The sequence below is a fragment of the Acartia tonsa genome, chromosome 7 (genome assembly GCF_053477335.1).
Source record: "Acartia tonsa isolate MP-2025a chromosome 7, ASM5347733v1, whole genome shotgun sequence".
Classification (NCBI taxonomy): Eukaryota; Metazoa; Arthropoda; class Copepoda; order Calanoida; family Acartiidae; genus Acartia; species Acartia tonsa.
In genome coordinates this window covers 29,166,489-29,182,899 of record NC_137266.1, presented here as the reverse complement: position 1 = coordinate 29,182,899, position 16,411 = coordinate 29,166,489, and the positions used below count along the sequence as shown (strand labels likewise).

The 16,411-nt window shown below is 30.8% G+C and overlaps 1 protein-coding gene across 1 annotated transcript; it reads right to left on the bottom strand.

Moving 5' to 3' along the window:
• Positions 1 to 2,683: 2,683 nt before the first annotated feature.
• LOC145325226 (uncharacterized) lies at positions 2,684 to 15,783 on the bottom strand. The gene is made up of 14 exons (XM_080168143.1): positions 15,707 to 15,783; positions 13,347 to 13,430; positions 12,828 to 12,901; positions 11,484 to 11,547; positions 10,810 to 10,891; positions 10,186 to 10,290; positions 8,366 to 8,440; positions 7,941 to 8,008; positions 7,424 to 7,481; positions 6,192 to 6,266; positions 5,220 to 5,348; positions 4,718 to 4,780; positions 4,162 to 4,245; positions 2,684 to 3,260 (listed from the first exon to the last, which is right to left on the bottom strand). The coding sequence occupies exons 1-13, from the start codon at positions 15,730 to 15,732 to the stop codon at positions 4,171 to 4,173; spliced, it is 978 nt and encodes a 325-aa protein (XP_080024269.1). The 5' UTR covers positions 15,733 to 15,783; the 3' UTR covers positions 2,684 to 3,260; positions 4,162 to 4,170.
• Positions 15,784 to 16,411: the final 628 nt, after the last annotated feature.

The window sequence follows — 16,411 nt, the reverse complement described above, 5'->3', positions numbered from 1 at the left end:
ACACCCTCCCCCAGAAAAAAAGAATATAGGGGGTTACTTTTCATGGATCCCACCAACTATTTTCTTTGCAAAAATGAAACAGTTTTTTTGCTTAATTGTATGAATCCAAATATGCTGACTTGCAGTAATAAAATCTGCAAATTAATTTTAGCATACACACACACACACACATCAACACGCACTCACACACACATTTGGTAATAAAGTATGCATAAACATAATATCAATTTTCAAAAACATAATAAATTTTCAATATTTTTTAGTCTAGATGCAGTGAGTTGCAATTGCATCAAAAATGTATTTTTCCATGGAGTAAAATGCTTTTTTGGTATTCTCCACGAAATAAAGTGGACCCTTAAAGGATAGTAGACTGTAGGGACAAGGCTCCATTGGGTTAAAATGCATGCAGTGCAGTGGTCAAGATGGATTTGATGGAATGCATCAAAAAATATATGCTTGCTTAAGGTTTGGTTAGGTAAAGTAATGGCTATAAATTAATAAATTTTTGGTACTTTTAAATGCTTTAAAAGAATATGAGGCTTTATTTACCCTAAAATCCGTAAAAAAAACTGTTAGAGTATTAATGTTCAATTTAATATCAGAATATCAGTTCTTAATTTACAAATGACGTTGCAAAAATAAATTTTTACAATATCTCCTTTCTAATTACACATTTTGGCAAATTTCTAATAAAATATGTACAAATATATTAGCTAAAATGAGTTGGGTTTTCTCCAAAAGAGTTTACTTTTTATCACAATTACTTTTTTAGGAAACAATTAGAGTTTACAATCAACAAAAAGCTCTTTTAGTTAAATTAAAAAGTTTCAATAATCTTCCTTTAAATAATTTTAAACGTTTAAATCAATTTCAAGGACATCCAAGCTTTTTTTGAGGGTGGATGTAAAATGAGGGGTTTCAAAGATTTAAGGGGGGTAATCTAATGTACTTTTTTTTATTTTTAGGGGGATAAAATGAGGAGTTCCAATGTTTGAGGGGTGTAAACAAACCTTCCCCCCCCCCCCCCCATCCACTTGGACATCTGTAATCAATTACTAATCTATTTTGAGGGGTTACTATACAAACATAGATAACACAAACTTTTGTACACAAAAAAATTTTAAAACATGAGTATTGGCAGGAACCTGGTAAAAAATATTATTAAAATGCCTTAGATTATATTAATATACTTCATTTCAACATAATTGTCGAGAATTCTTGTAAAAAAAGTTACATTAAAAAGAAATATGTTTTATTAACTATTATTTTCCATTCTAGAAAAATGTAAACTTTTTTTACATTTTATTTTTCTAAATTTTGACTAGATATCTCAATCTATTTGTTTATTATGTACAACAAAAATGTTCTAAAAATTTATAAAATTTCTCCATTTGGTTTCACTAAATGCATTTTAAAAAGTATAATTATTTAACTGATTTCAAAAAGAGTTTTTCAGTTTTTGAAAAAAATCACTTCAGAAATTGTTTTGTTAAGTTAGTGCAACAATTTGTTGGTTTGGAAAAGGAAGCTAATTTCCAGTATGGATTAGAACCGGTTATGAGTCATACTAAAAAATCATTTATCGTTTCGCATTATAATCATTTTTCTACGAAAAATAAGTAATGGTTATAAAATTAATCTATTTTTCATTGCCTCTGTCTTTTGGCCCTTCGGGACCAATAAAACAGACATTAATCCTATAAAAACCAATAAATAGCCTAATGAAAACAATTTTCTGAAGCTATCTTTCTAAAAATTAAAAGGCTCTTTTAGACAGCAGTGTGTGTTACATGTTTCAGTAAAAAATGAATAAAATTAACTAACAAATGATATCTTATTTACAAAAATAACAAGGACAAGTATTGCATAGAAGAAAAGCTCAGGATGGATGAATAAAACTTCATGATTACACAAATTAACTAAAATATTTTTTTTACAATTTTTGGCAAGTGTTCAAATAAACTCATAAATATTTTGACAATCAGTATTTTAAACAACATTTAAAGTAACACAGCATTGCCAAATTAAGATTCATTAGATAAATTCAAAGGAGTAAATCAGGGAATAAAAATCATGTTTTTGAGTAACGTTCTTATTTAATAGCAAAGCTACTTTTTTTTAACACACTTAAGCATAAAAGGGAAAATAATAATTTACCCAAAAAAACAAGGATGACAACATCCATAAAAGCGAAGCTCTGAAACGATATAACAGACGAACATTAACTTTTGTTGAGTGTCAGAACTGAATATACAAAACATGAAAATATAAGGTTTGGCAAAATTATAGGTAAATTTGTTGCAAAACTTCTTAAATACAGAATTCTGTTTAAGGACATACTGACATTTTTAATACTTGATTATAGAGATGCTTCGCTAATAATATTGAACAAAATTGTAATGGGAATCAGTAATCAGTAATCGGATAATTTTAACACATAAAAAATTGTTATTAAAAAAGTAAAAAAATCAACATGTTTAAAATGGACGTACGGACAGTCTGGTAACGATTATAGAGTTGCTGCGCTTTCTAAATCGTACCTAACTACTACAGGAATCACCATACAAAGTTTGAAATCGATAGGACAATTCTAACATGCCTAAATTAACGAATAAAAGCTAACTATCTCGGACGGACGGACGGACGGACCGACCCTAATTATAGAAAGGTTCGCTTTTAAAAATTTTTATAAACTTGGCTACTTAAAGAGAAAATCCTCCTTGTTTATACAAAACTGGAATACAAAAGGTTACACATATCTTCATAGTAATAAAAACCAGGGCTCGGCAGCAGCGGCTCAGCCGCACATAATTAAGCCTAAACTTCATACCTACTTGTGTGCAGAAAAATAAATTATGAAAAAATGGATTGTTGCTGAGTTTTTAAGTTAGAACATGACTATTTCACTTGCCGAGCCCTGATATAAACAAACTGATTCTAAACTATTCAATAAGAAAACAACGATGTGTCATCCCTGCCGCAAAAATAACTAATATAACTGCAAAAATCAAAATTGGAAATGTTGTTTTATAATCAAAAAATGCCAAATATTATTAATTTTTATGTATAAATATTTTGCGATTATATATATGTATAATTAGCTAAATCTGATTTTTGCATATCTATTAGATAATTTGACGGAAGTAATGTCACATCTTACAAATAATTGTGGATAAATATCTGCACTAAGAAGAATCTCTGACTTGAAATTGTTTATTTTGATTAACAGTCCAATTGTTCATTTCTCCGGGGGTACTTAGCTAAAATGAAAAAAATCATTTTAGGGATAATAAAACTCGTTTTAATCTTCTAATTTAATATCAGAGGAAAGCTGTCTATAGTACGATGCCATTCTTTTCTTTATTCTAAAGTTTATGTTATGTAATTCTGACCCCACAAATGCTATTGTAAGTGAGCCACAAATTTCCCCCAAACAATGGATAATCCCTTCCTAATAGGATAAAAATTGCCCTATCTCTATAAAAATCTTTGTAATTACTGACCATTCATCAACAGAAGGAAGGGGAAAATTGGCTGTTTATCACACTAGTCCCCAAAGCTATTAATAACGTTTACTTATTCGTTGGCTAAATTACTTTGGCGACTTTTTATTAAATTTTAATTAGTTGATTCATAAAATTGAGTGTCCAAACGTTTCAACCAATAATTATAATTGAGGACGTATATCGGCCATTGTCTTATCCCTTAAGATTCTTGATTCAATATACAGACAGGGAAACAGAAATATATCCAAATAAATGGTTAGATTTAACATATTATATTGTTTATTCAAACTCTATAATACTAGTAAATAAAGTCAAATTTCCATCATTACATGAAATTTACAGGATGTCTGTCCGTCTGTCTTTCTCTGTGTTTATGTATCTGTCTTGCTAGCTGCTACACCAATATGGAAATCCTTTACAATAAAGCTTCTTTAAGGTCCCAGGAAAGAAATATCTCCAACTAATTTTGGGGAGCGTACATTTACCCTCTCAAAATAAATAAAATCTAATATAAATTACCCCCAAACATTATTTTTACTTATGTTTTTAAAACTAATATCAGAGTGCCACTAGAGGCCTTTAAAGAAAAGATGCCATTATAGCTAATGAAGTTACAGAAATGTTGTATGAAACCAAAAATAGGTGGGTTGCTTACCATCCATTGTCACATCTTATTATGGCACTCGGCAGACATAGCTTTACTCTCAGAATCTGCAAACTCGGGCCGGAACATTCCATCCTAGAAAAACAAATTTTATGTCAGAACAACGATGTTCGTTTGTCTGCCTCTTAAATCTCGGCTACAAACGACAAATTGTTCTCTTCTACAGGAAAATCCTATATGCCCTGGATTAGTTTGCATGATTTTAGTGTCAAGCAATCCAAACCAATGCAATGCCATAAAAAAAATACATAGGGGGGAGGGAACTTTCCACCCTCGAATTTAGATGAAGGGTATATGAATGGAATAAATTAGGATTAACTTAAAAGTTAAAGGTTTTTTGTCTATACTTATACTGAACCGATTCAGTTCTCCTTTTTAAGGAAGCTTCACATCCTGGGATGGGTTTAGAATATTTTACTATAATTAAATCATCATATAGTAAATATATAGTAAAAAAGTGGGAACAAAGCAGAACAAAACCATGAACAGAAAAAAGTTAAGACAAATTTTTCAACTATTGTAACTTTTTTATTTAAATTTTATGTACCTGTAATTTTTCTTGTCTATGATAAGGGTGAATACCACCATCCTGAAATCTTCGAAATTCATCCTAATAATAAAATTTATTTATACTTGATTTGATTTGTTCAAATCTTATTGCTATTGTTTTTGTTTATGTATGCATTAAGGATAAATCATGCCATACACATTATGCTGTAGAACAGATGCTTAATAGTCAAAGATATTCTCATTTCAAAATCCAATAGAATAGAAGATGATCGAGTGAATTATATTTCCCAAATTTTGTCATAAAGTTGATTTACACAGACAGACGGAATGTCAATTTTATATATTAAGAGTAGAGGCTCAATGGCCAGAGAATCATATTAAAAACTTTAAGAAGCCTATCTTACACAGTAGCTGAGATATTTACAACGGACGGACAAAGCTTTATCACTCGTAACAGACAAACATCTTTAGTTGTAGAGTAGCATCACAGACGGACAGACATTGATTGTTAAAGAGTAGCTACGTTGCTAAAAACTTACTATTGTTATATTTCCAAGCTTCTGATCCTGGCGTTTATAATCATATTCTTGAATGAGGGGAGCCTGGGGGTGGCTCACCCCCGCGTTGTTGTTCAACATTTCTAGTGGGGGTGCTTGCCTACACCGACACTGAAAAAGAATTGTTATAAATTATGAGGCAACCAGAATTTTCTTTACATTAACTGTATATTCAGGGATCTAAATGGATGAGACAATCACCGATAAATTAATGTTCATTCACAATGATGATGTAGAAAATTACCACTTCTGTAGATTAATTTTTGGCGCTCAACTTAATGAACCAACCAATAAAAATTCAATAAAAGTCCCAAAAGTTATTAAGCCAACGAATAAGAAAACACCATGTTGAAACTTTGGGGACCAGTGTAATATACAGCCCAATGTCCCCTCACTCACTGCTGTATATTTGTGGTGTTCTCTTTTGATTTGAAATATCTTATCCCGTGGATGATATTTTTAGCTGCGCGGCTGAGTCTTCTGTTGCTGTAAATGGCAGCTAAGGTTAGGAACTAATGAAAGTAGCGGAATTCGATTGCTGGCTTCCTAACAGTTTTTCGACGAGAGCGGCTAAAAATTAGGCACTTGAGAATTTCCCCAAGCTGCATCAGATTAAGATACCGCAAATTTTAGCGGCTTAGGCTGCAGATACCTTGAAGTGCAGTCGGGTGCTAAGTGTTTTGTTTCAAATTTAAAAATGTTTTTTAAAATTTATATTTTGACCTAGAATGTCACAATCAGACACAATATTCTGGTAAAATCAAAAAGAAATTTTAAACAGACGAAGATTTTTGTTTATATTTTGTCATATATGATTCAATCCCATAATAGACACATTTTTAAAAGAAATTCAGCTTTTGTAGCTGACTTATTTTATTGGGTTGGCTGTTTGTTCCTATAAATTTTCCTATTAAGAGATTGACCATCTAGACTTTCTATATTTATTGTTTTTACCTTTTCATGGAAAAATCTTTTATAAGTGGTAAGCTCCTCGTTCATTTCATGCAACTGCTCTGATAGTACGGCAACCTAAACATTAATAGTATTTTTTTATTATTTTGTATAACTGAAAAATTTTTTCTGGTTATTCAGTGCTTTCACTGAAAAGTGACTCTTGAACACTTAACCCACTCCCCCTCCGGTATTTATGAAATAGTTGAAAATATTATAAGGAGATATTTATTTTTTCTAATTCTAACTTTTGTGGGAGACCCTAATCCTAAAGGGGTTATACCTGCTATTTACTTACCCTGCGGAGCTACACAGTACCGAATAAAACCTAACCTAACCTGTCCTAAAGTAATAAACAAACAACCACTTTATTATTTTCAATTTATTTTAAAATAAGACCCTTTGATAAAAAAAAATGCCGATTATTCCAATGTAATAGAGGGTGTCCGTCTGTCTGTATATTTATACCAAAAAAAATTGCAGATCGCAGAATCGGCTTTGCTCTTTAGAAAAGCATAACATAGTTAATTATATTTATTAACCCTCAACATCAACTCTTCACTTTATCCGTATTTCCATCCATGATTTTTAGTAGCGAAGAACTACTCTATAATTTGAAATGTCCGTCTGTATGTCTGTATGTATTCTGAAACGTTTTAGGGGAAACGTGATTTACTCGGCTCCTATAAAAGATAGTCAGCTGAATAGGATGAAATAAGTTATCATTCTTCATATTTTCACCAAGTTTCATTGAGATATGTCAATTAATTAGGGTGCTAGATCGATTCCTAGACTTTTAAGTTTTAATGATTTTCTCGATCCTATTAAAGATAGAAGTCTAAAATTGTCAAGGATCAAATAAATTTAAATTCTGCACACTTCTATAAAATTTAGTGAGATTTGCCTATTGGTTTGGGTGCTAGATCGATTCCTAGTTTTTTAAGTGTTCAAGCTTTTTTTCAACTCCTAGTCCAGATAGATGGCTGAAATTTACAGGGATTGAATAAGTTTACATTTTACATAATTCCACAAAGTTTCATTAAGATTTACCTATTGGTTGTGGTGCTAGATCGATTCCTAGATTTCCACATTATAAATCATGAAAGGTTTCGTGATTTTATATAATTTTTTTTTGTATTTAAATACTATTTAAACAGTTTATTCTGGATGTTCTTCCTTATTTTTTGAGCTTCGCTACTTATGGATGTTTTCATCCTTGTTTGTGCTTTAATTACCTGGTGTTCTAAAGTTTCTTTATGTTGTTGTCTTCTCATTCGACATTGGACTGCATACCTATGTTTAATACATTTGATTTGTTAATAGATTAAACTTTCCAATTTCTATTTAGGTGCTTTCCTTCACAGTGCACATAAAGCATTGCACCCGTAAGGGGGTTGAACTTTGTCATGCTTAACCCCTGAGTGAGGTCCTAACTCTGTGGGTTCTATACCTGCGTAGTCCTAACCTTGCAGTACCAAACATCACCTAACCTAACCTGACCAAAAATAACAAACATCAAAGAAAAAACTGTCCTCACCCCCCCCCCCCCCCAATAATTTTACTATATAATAAAAAGAGGTTTCTATGCTTAACTAAAGCATTTTAAAGGAAACCGCTTTTATTGAATTTCAATTTTTTTTCCATTTGTACAATTTTCTTTCAATTTAAAAAGAAAACAAAAAAAAGAAAAATGTGAATTTCTGAACAAAGTGTTTTATGTAGTATTATTGCTACCAAACAAAATGAACATACCCCCTGTTTTTCAAAGTCCTTCTTCTCTGTTTGAGAGCCATGATATCCTCCTTCTGATAATTCTGCACCTTAACAATTAAAGTCAGGTCCTTTAGGGAAATACCCTCCTTCACCTATTATAGTGTTTCTGCTCTCCCCTCCCCTCCCCCTCCCCCTCTCCTCCCCCCGCTGGAGTCTCTCCCCTCCTCTCTCAGCCCAAAGGAAATAGCCATAGAACTAGGAACAACTCCGCCCCCTCAACAAATACCTCGCAAATATTGGTATATTTGGGGCTTATCATACACCAAAATTTAACAATCACAACGCCCCCCCCCCCAAAAAAAAGGGTTAAATTACCCCTTTATCAAAAAAGGCTTAAAGAAAAATCATTTATGTAAAAGACACGACGAAGAATGATTTTTTTAATGAATAAAAAAATGTCTCACCCTCTTATTAAGCTCTTTAACACTAAGATTTGCAAGTGTTGAATCAGGAATTAACTTGCTAGGTGTTGTTTGTTCCTAAATAAATAATCATAAATCATTATTGTTTTTGCTGATTTAGTTTTTATACAACCAGGTTTAAAATGGATAGTTTATCTTATAGAATTAGATACTTGATACTTAAAGGACTAACATCAAATATTTTTATTATCAGGGGGTATCGTAATAAAGGAGAACATTTTATAAGGGTATGCGAGAATCCTCACAATATTCTCTAATTCTATATCCATTGATAAAGTAGATTTTACACACAAAAAAATCAGATAAATTATCCTTTTATTCCTGAACCTAATAACACAGGACCAATTAATAATAGTCTTATTACGTAACACATATAAAGCAATTTTGTTTAACATTTAAAAAGAATTAATTTTCTGCTATGTAATATGTCTCATTTGTGCGTGTCGTCTATATTTTTTCATCTATTTATCTCTTTACCCATTTATAACTCAAATTTTTTCTGTTCTCTTGTTTTTTTTTACCAATTATGAAATTGTATTTTTCTGGAATTTTAAAGCCTCTAACGGCCAATAATATGGCCTAAGTTAAGCCATTTTAAGAATTGTCACAGTTTGGACTTCAAGTGCAGTGCACAGAAAGCGCACAGTTAAAGATAACGCGCGTAAAATCAAACTTTTGCTTACGGTTATAGGTCATTCGTCTGACATTAAGCAGTTTTTAAAGGTTCCTATTTTTAATTATTTTCATAAATGTTACAAGCAATAAAATATTATATATACAATTTGATACTTTATTTGTGTTGTATCCTTACTTTATTAGATCCAGTAGTTTTGTTGTATTTAATGCATCCTTACTTTATAAGATCTAGTAGTTTTAGTATATATTATGTATCCTTACTTTATTAGATCCAGAGGTTTTATTGTATTTAGTGCATCCTTACTTTATTTAGATCTAGTAGTTTTAGTATATATTATGCATCCTTACTTTATTAGATCTAGTAGTTTTAGTGTACATAAGGCATCCTTACTTTGTTAGATCTAGTAGTTTTAGTATATTTTATGCATCCTTACTTTATAAGATCTAGTAGTTTTAGTATATATTATGCATCCCTACTTTATTAGATCTAGTAGTTTTAGTGTACATAAGGCATCCTTACTTTATAAGATCTAGTAGTTTTAGTATATATTATGCATCCTTACTTTATTAGATCTAGTAGTTTTAGTGTACATAAGGCATCCTTACTTTGTTAGATCTAGTAGTTTTAGTATATTTTATGCATCCTTACTTTATAAGATCTAGTAGTTTTAGTATATATTATGCATCCCTACTTTATTAGATCTAGTAGTTTTAGTGTACATATGGCATCCTTACTTTATAAGATCTAGTAGTTTTAGTATATATTATGCATCCTTACTTTATTAGATCTAGTAGTTTTAGTGTATATTATGCATCCTTACTTTATTTAGATCTAGTAGTTTTAGTATATATTATGCATCCTTACTTTATTAGATCTAGTAGTTTTAGTGTACATAAGGCATCCTTACTTTGTTAGATCTAGTAGTTTTAGTATATTTTATGCATCCTTACTTTATAAGATCTAGTAGTTTTAGTATATTTTATGCATCCTTACTTTATAAGATCTAGTAGTTTTAGTATATATTATGCATCCTTACTTTATTAGATCTAGTAGTTTTAGTGTACATAAGGCATCCTTACTTTGTTAGATCTAGTAGTTTTAGTATATTTTATGCATCCTTACTTTATAAGATCTAGTAGTTTTAGTATATATTATGCATCCTTACTTTATTAGATCTAGTAGTTTTGGGTGAAATATTGTCATCTCTTTCCTCCCATTTTAAAGAAGCATTGGGTGCGTGGCTCCCCCAGCCTAGGGCTCGTTGCCGACCCTGAAAAAAAGGCAAATACTTTATTTTGGGCTACTTTATACTTTCATCTGTCCGTCAGTCTTTCCGTTTGTACGTCCATTAGTATTTTAATCTGTTATCTTATATTTTGTACCTTTAAATTTCAAACTTTATCCGCTTTTTCTTTCTAACTAATATAAATTTTAACAAGTATGACAACATACACTTTTAGCGAAATATAGAATGTACCGATATGACATAGAATACATTATCATCGGATCGGAAAATAAATCAGCTGAAAATAATCACAATTTCCACATATTGATGAAATCTTTTCCATAACGGTATGGACAGATAGATGGACAAACAGAATTACAGAGCAGAATCTGTTTTTAAAATTTCACACGTCTATCTTTGATGGGTTCCGAGAAAAAAACCAATTACAGTATCAGTTAACCACAGCGTTATAAATTATATATACTTATAATAATTATCTTTGTAGATCCTTCAAAAATATACAATTATTGACTGTCGGTCTGTCCTTTTTTCATAATTGCTAACCTGAGATTCAAATTGATAAACCATGGTTGTAGTGGCCATGAAGGAGGTTCCATCTGGAGAAAAGGAGGCGGGGATATTATACCTGGAAAAAAAATTATTAATGTGTGGATTCATTTTTCAAATTTCTTTTAACATGTTTTTTACTAAATTTCATTTGCATTTATCAGCTTAATGGTTTAGGGCAAATTAAAAAAGAAAGGGAAAAGTAGGTTGCAGGTAAAATCCGTAAAGGAGTGTGTTTTAAGGCTTAAAAATAGTAGTAGAACGATAATATTCACTAAATATGTGTATTTCTTATTGAAAAGAACTATAGACAAACATTTTTTTTAATTTTAAAAATTTAACATAATTTTTTTTCGTTCTACTACTGTTTTTAACCTAAAACCAACAACCTTTACGGATTTTACCCGCAACCTACTTTTACCTTTGTTATTATGAAAGAAAAAGGGTGTTCTTATATAAAAGTAACAGGATGTCTATCTGTGTTATTTTCTGTAGCATAGGATCACTTAGATATGCTTAGATAGGGTGTTATAACTATTTTTGGGAATGTTCCTCCACCCTTACATGAGAAATCGCCCACAGACAATAACATCCCCCTCAAAAAAGAGCAAACTTGAATTGAAAGTGGAGGAGATGTAGAGATTTTTTCAGCCATTCTAAAATTTGCTTACCCCTCATAATCAGGTATTCTAGACAGGCCTCGTTTGCACTCTTGTCCTTGGCTATCCTCATAGTCTAAAACAATAAAGTGTTATGCAGAAGTATTGGTAAAATATCACATTATCTTGTTTGACTGTTGGTTTAAAAATATTTTGCTTATCGCTGGACCTTTATGATTTTCATTTACATTGGAGCTTTTTTTAGGTCTTGGGTCTGTTTCTAATTGGTTTATTCAGTAGCTGAGCAGTGAAACACCCTTCCCTCATTTTTATTAATTTAGTTTGGGTTAGGTTAAATTATATTAAGATCTGGGTAGCCCCGCATGGTTAAGGGCACCGCGGGTATAGATTCTACAAGGGTAGGGCATAGACGAGAAAAAAAATATTTTTGAATTTTTATCAAAAAGAAAGAGTGGGAGGATTAGTGTTCGATAGACACTTTCATGAAATCACCAGAAATTTATTTGTTTATTAACATTTGAAAATATTTTAACATTTGTAATTTTGTATTATCTTCCCCCCAAAAAATGAAAGATTAATATCTGCAGAAAACAAATTTCTTGCCCCATTTCTTCAAATGGTTAATCACATTATACAACATAAGTCATAACAAACTTTGGTTTATTAAGATTTTTATGGCCCCATGAGGGAAAGGGGGGATAGGTAATCCCTAAAAACATTTATTGTTCGGAAGAGGCGTTGAGATGACGTACAGGCCCTTTAATTGGCCCAAAAACCTGCCAAAGACGAAGCTTTTCTATAAAATTGTAGGCCCAACAGTCTAGCCGTTAACGAGATCTTAACGAAAACAAAACCATAAATAATAAATTTACATTAGCATATATAAACAAATAGAGCAAGTGAGGTTTTTCTGTCAAAAGTAAAAAAAAAACCATTTAATGGAATAAAATGTAGCATAACCATATAATATTTTTAAAATTGTTATTGTAATAGAAAGTTATTTATTGACAATACCTGTTAAAATTATAATAAAATATGTTGATTGTTATTATTGTGCTACTTATTTACAAAATATTGTCATTTAAAGTGTCAAAAGCTTTCCTAAAGTCAAAATGACACTTAATTTAAAAGAAAACTAAAATTATAGAAGTGATTAATATTAACCCAGCAAAAACTGCACTAATATCCTTATATAAAAGTAATTGGATGTATGTCTGTCTGTGTATACCAAAGTTCTCTTTTACAGTAAAGTTCCTGGTAAGGTTTATAACTATTTTGGAGAAGGATACCACCGCACTTATTATAAAACTACCTTAAAGATTTTCAAAGAGGCCTCCAGGAGCGTAGCCGCTGGATAACAATAAATAAATAAGAGAAATTTTTTTAACTATTTACCTAAATCTCCATAAGCAATGGGCGGATGCTGGGCTACTACACTTGATACCCTACCAATAGTATTTGTATAAAACCTGAATAGAAATATTTTAACATTTAATAAAAAAGTCCCCAAATTTTTAATGCAAAAAATGATCGAGCGTGTTAAAACCAATTTTGGGGACCGATGCCCCCTCCCTCTCTGCTTATTTCATTCAATGTAAAAGTTTCTAGCAACGATTATAAAAATCGAATAAATAGTTATTTGTCGAATCGTATTATAGACAGCTTTTCGTTGATATTTAAAGGAAACAGTATAAAATTAAAACCAATTTAGTTGGCCCGAGGGGCTAAAGGTAATGGCTAACAAAACTGGTTTTAATTTTATGATTTTCATTTTAATATTATTTGAGAATCTTCTGTTATATGATACCACACAGGATTTTTCAGTATGGCTGAGAACCGGTTTTAATCTAGCGGATATTAATCGGTTTAGAGGCCATACTGGAAAAATGTGTCGGTTCTAAAACTATTACTTACCTAGATCTATCGTCATCTGTCTCCGGGTTGAAGGGGGTTGAGTCCCTGTCCATATAGGCCCCAGGGTCATTATAGCCATTCTGAGTAATACAATATATATCAGTCACTTCTTTGGTTAACTTCTTTGGTTTACTTTATTGGACCCACTTAAACTAATTATTCTCATTTTTTTAGATCAAAAAGCATATTACTAAATTTATTTAAAGTGATAGTCTTTTTCATTCTCATGACTATATGTAAAAAGCTTGCTTATGTTTATTAAAACAATATTGTAAATATTTTAAAGAAAATAGACAAACCAAAAGACATCATATGAATCTAAGTGAGACTCTGTTTTTGAATCAATAGTTGAAACATGTTTTAAGCCACATTAGTGGTTTCTCTTTTTAAACGTGTAAACAAAAAAATAAACAAATACAGTGTGCTTTTTTTATGAGGACTTTTTTGAAAGCAATTTTACCCCACTTATAGTTATCAGAATTTAATGATTAATGTCTTCTTCTTTTCGTTTTTTATAATCATTAATAGAAAAGCAAAAAATAGTTTTTTTTCAAAAAGTACAGTAAATTCAAAAATTCAAAACTTAGGTGTCAACATCTAAAATAGTTTCAGCGCATTTTTCTTATACTCAAATCTTCTACCCTTTGCAAGAATGGAGGGAGTACTTTGGGGGGCCAAGTACTCCCTCCCTGGTTCAGATATGACCTTCAAACTTTAAAATTTTCTAGTACATGTCACCAATAGTATCTGTATCAATGTTTAGCTCTATATCTCAACTTTGAAGCGTTTTGCAGCCATTCTTGCAAAGGGTAGGAGATTGGATCATAAGAAAAATGCGCTAAAACAATTTTTAGATGTTATTGTTGACACCTAAGTTTTGAATTTACTGTACTTTCTAAATAAAAATTGAAATATTTTTTTGCTTTTCTCTTAATGGTTATAAAAAACGAAGAGAATAAGCCATTAATCATTAATTCCTTATAACTATAAGTGGGGTAAAATTGCTTTCAAAAAAGTTCTCATAAAAAAAACACACTGTAGTTTATATCTAATTATCTCTCTAAACAATAAACTATAATATTTTATTTATTTCACATTTTAAATCAATTTTCCTATAAATTAGTAGTTGTGTGTATGATTGTTTGTATGTCATTGTCTGCTAAGATCTCTTTAACTCAGGATAAAAAAGGACATCATATTCTAAACAAAGTTTTATAACCTGTTTGAATACTGTTTTGAATAATCTTAAAATTTATTTTTATTTTTTTTTAATTTTATAGACGTATTTAATGAAATCATAATAAACAAGAACATTACTTCCAATTAAAGCGTAGCCTAGGTTTTTAAAAGATAATGTAAATTATAATTGTTATGTATCCTTGCATTAATTGTTAATGTAAATTAACCCATTAAATTAAAGTAATATTAAACTAGGGCAATAGTGCTAAATTAAAGCCAAGTCGAAACTTTAAGCTTAAGCTTAACACCGCTAATATTATGAAAAGATTGAGATAATCCAACCATCTAATACTGTTTTAAGTAATTCTAAGATAACTATTAATTTTTCTAATGCATTATTCTATAAAAGGTATTGGTACTATATTAATTGAACTATGATTAAACAAGGACACTACATCCCAATTTAAGCGAAGCCAGCACTAACTTACTCTACATTATGAAAAAAAGTTTCTTTATTGAAGGATTAAATTCTGTTTAAGACAACTATCACTTTTATTAAATTTATTATTCTATAATAAAGGTATAATTACTATTTAAATTGAACCATGAATGTACATTGTACAAGAGCAAAACTTCCAATGAAAGCGAACCAAAAAAACGTTGAAGACCTATTAACAAAGACTAAATATAAAAACCATTCTCAAACTGATTCGAAACCAAACTAGAAGAAGAGAATCTTGTAAATCAAAAATAAAAAAAGTGTAAGACAAAGCATTTTTAGTTTGGGTGTGTCTGGGTGTTGGAATTATATGATGGCGAGGAAGTGGGAGCTTGTGAAACTGCTTGCTATGCAACACCCATCTCCCACTAAATTTTGTGCCGACTCTGTAGTAATGCTAAACACAGAAATTCCTACAGAAACACATCTCAAAATTGCACTATCAATGCTTAGCTTTGATGTGCCTCAGTGCAGGTGTCTACCAAATTTTGACAAAAAAATCTTTAATTATTATTTTTATGTGAATAATTTTGTTTGAAAGAAAATTAACTTTAACTCTTTAATTAATTTTTTAACTTAATATTTTTATGAAGCATGGTCCCCGTTTGAGGTAGATTGCTGCACTGCATTTAAAAAATGTTGCTGATGGCAGCAGAGTTGTGTGTGGCTGATATATTCCTGATGCTGATGTTGGCTTTGCTGGTCCATATCTCTGCTCAGCAGAATCAGATCAACTGAACACTTTGCTGACACATATACTACACACTCTCCCCCATACAATACTCAGCTAGTCTCTCTCTCTCATCTAGCTCTTCTCCCATTGGTTGGAGGCATTGCCGCTGAATTGTGATTGGCTGGAGGGATGGTTGGTTGTGGCGGCAAGTCAAGCACCCGTCACAGATTTATGATTGACAGATTGCACTTATATACGGAGCTAGAGCTTTAAAGGGGAAATATTAGGGGGTAGGGAGGATAAGGGGGAAGAAAGGGGTGTGGAATATTAAGGACATTTAAATTCTAAAGTGCCTTGTAAAAAGATTGTTCACATTTTCACTGTAAAAAGGGTTAAAACAAAAATATTAATAAACGAAAAAAAGAACAGAATATGTATTTTAATACATAGAAAGATAGAAAAAGAAAGAGAGAGAAAAAGTATAAAGAAAAAAAGGGGTTAGAGAAAATGAAATAGGGAATGAGATATAAAGAGTAAAGTGATGTATAATATAGTTAGATAAGTAAATAGACATAAAGAGAGTAAGAAAGAACAAACTAAGCAAGAAAATTTTCTGTATTTTTGTTTTTGAAATAAAAAATCAAATAAAATGAAAAACTGGTTTGAAGAGATTGACAGATAGAACGACATGTTTTCCATGCTTAAACCTATTTT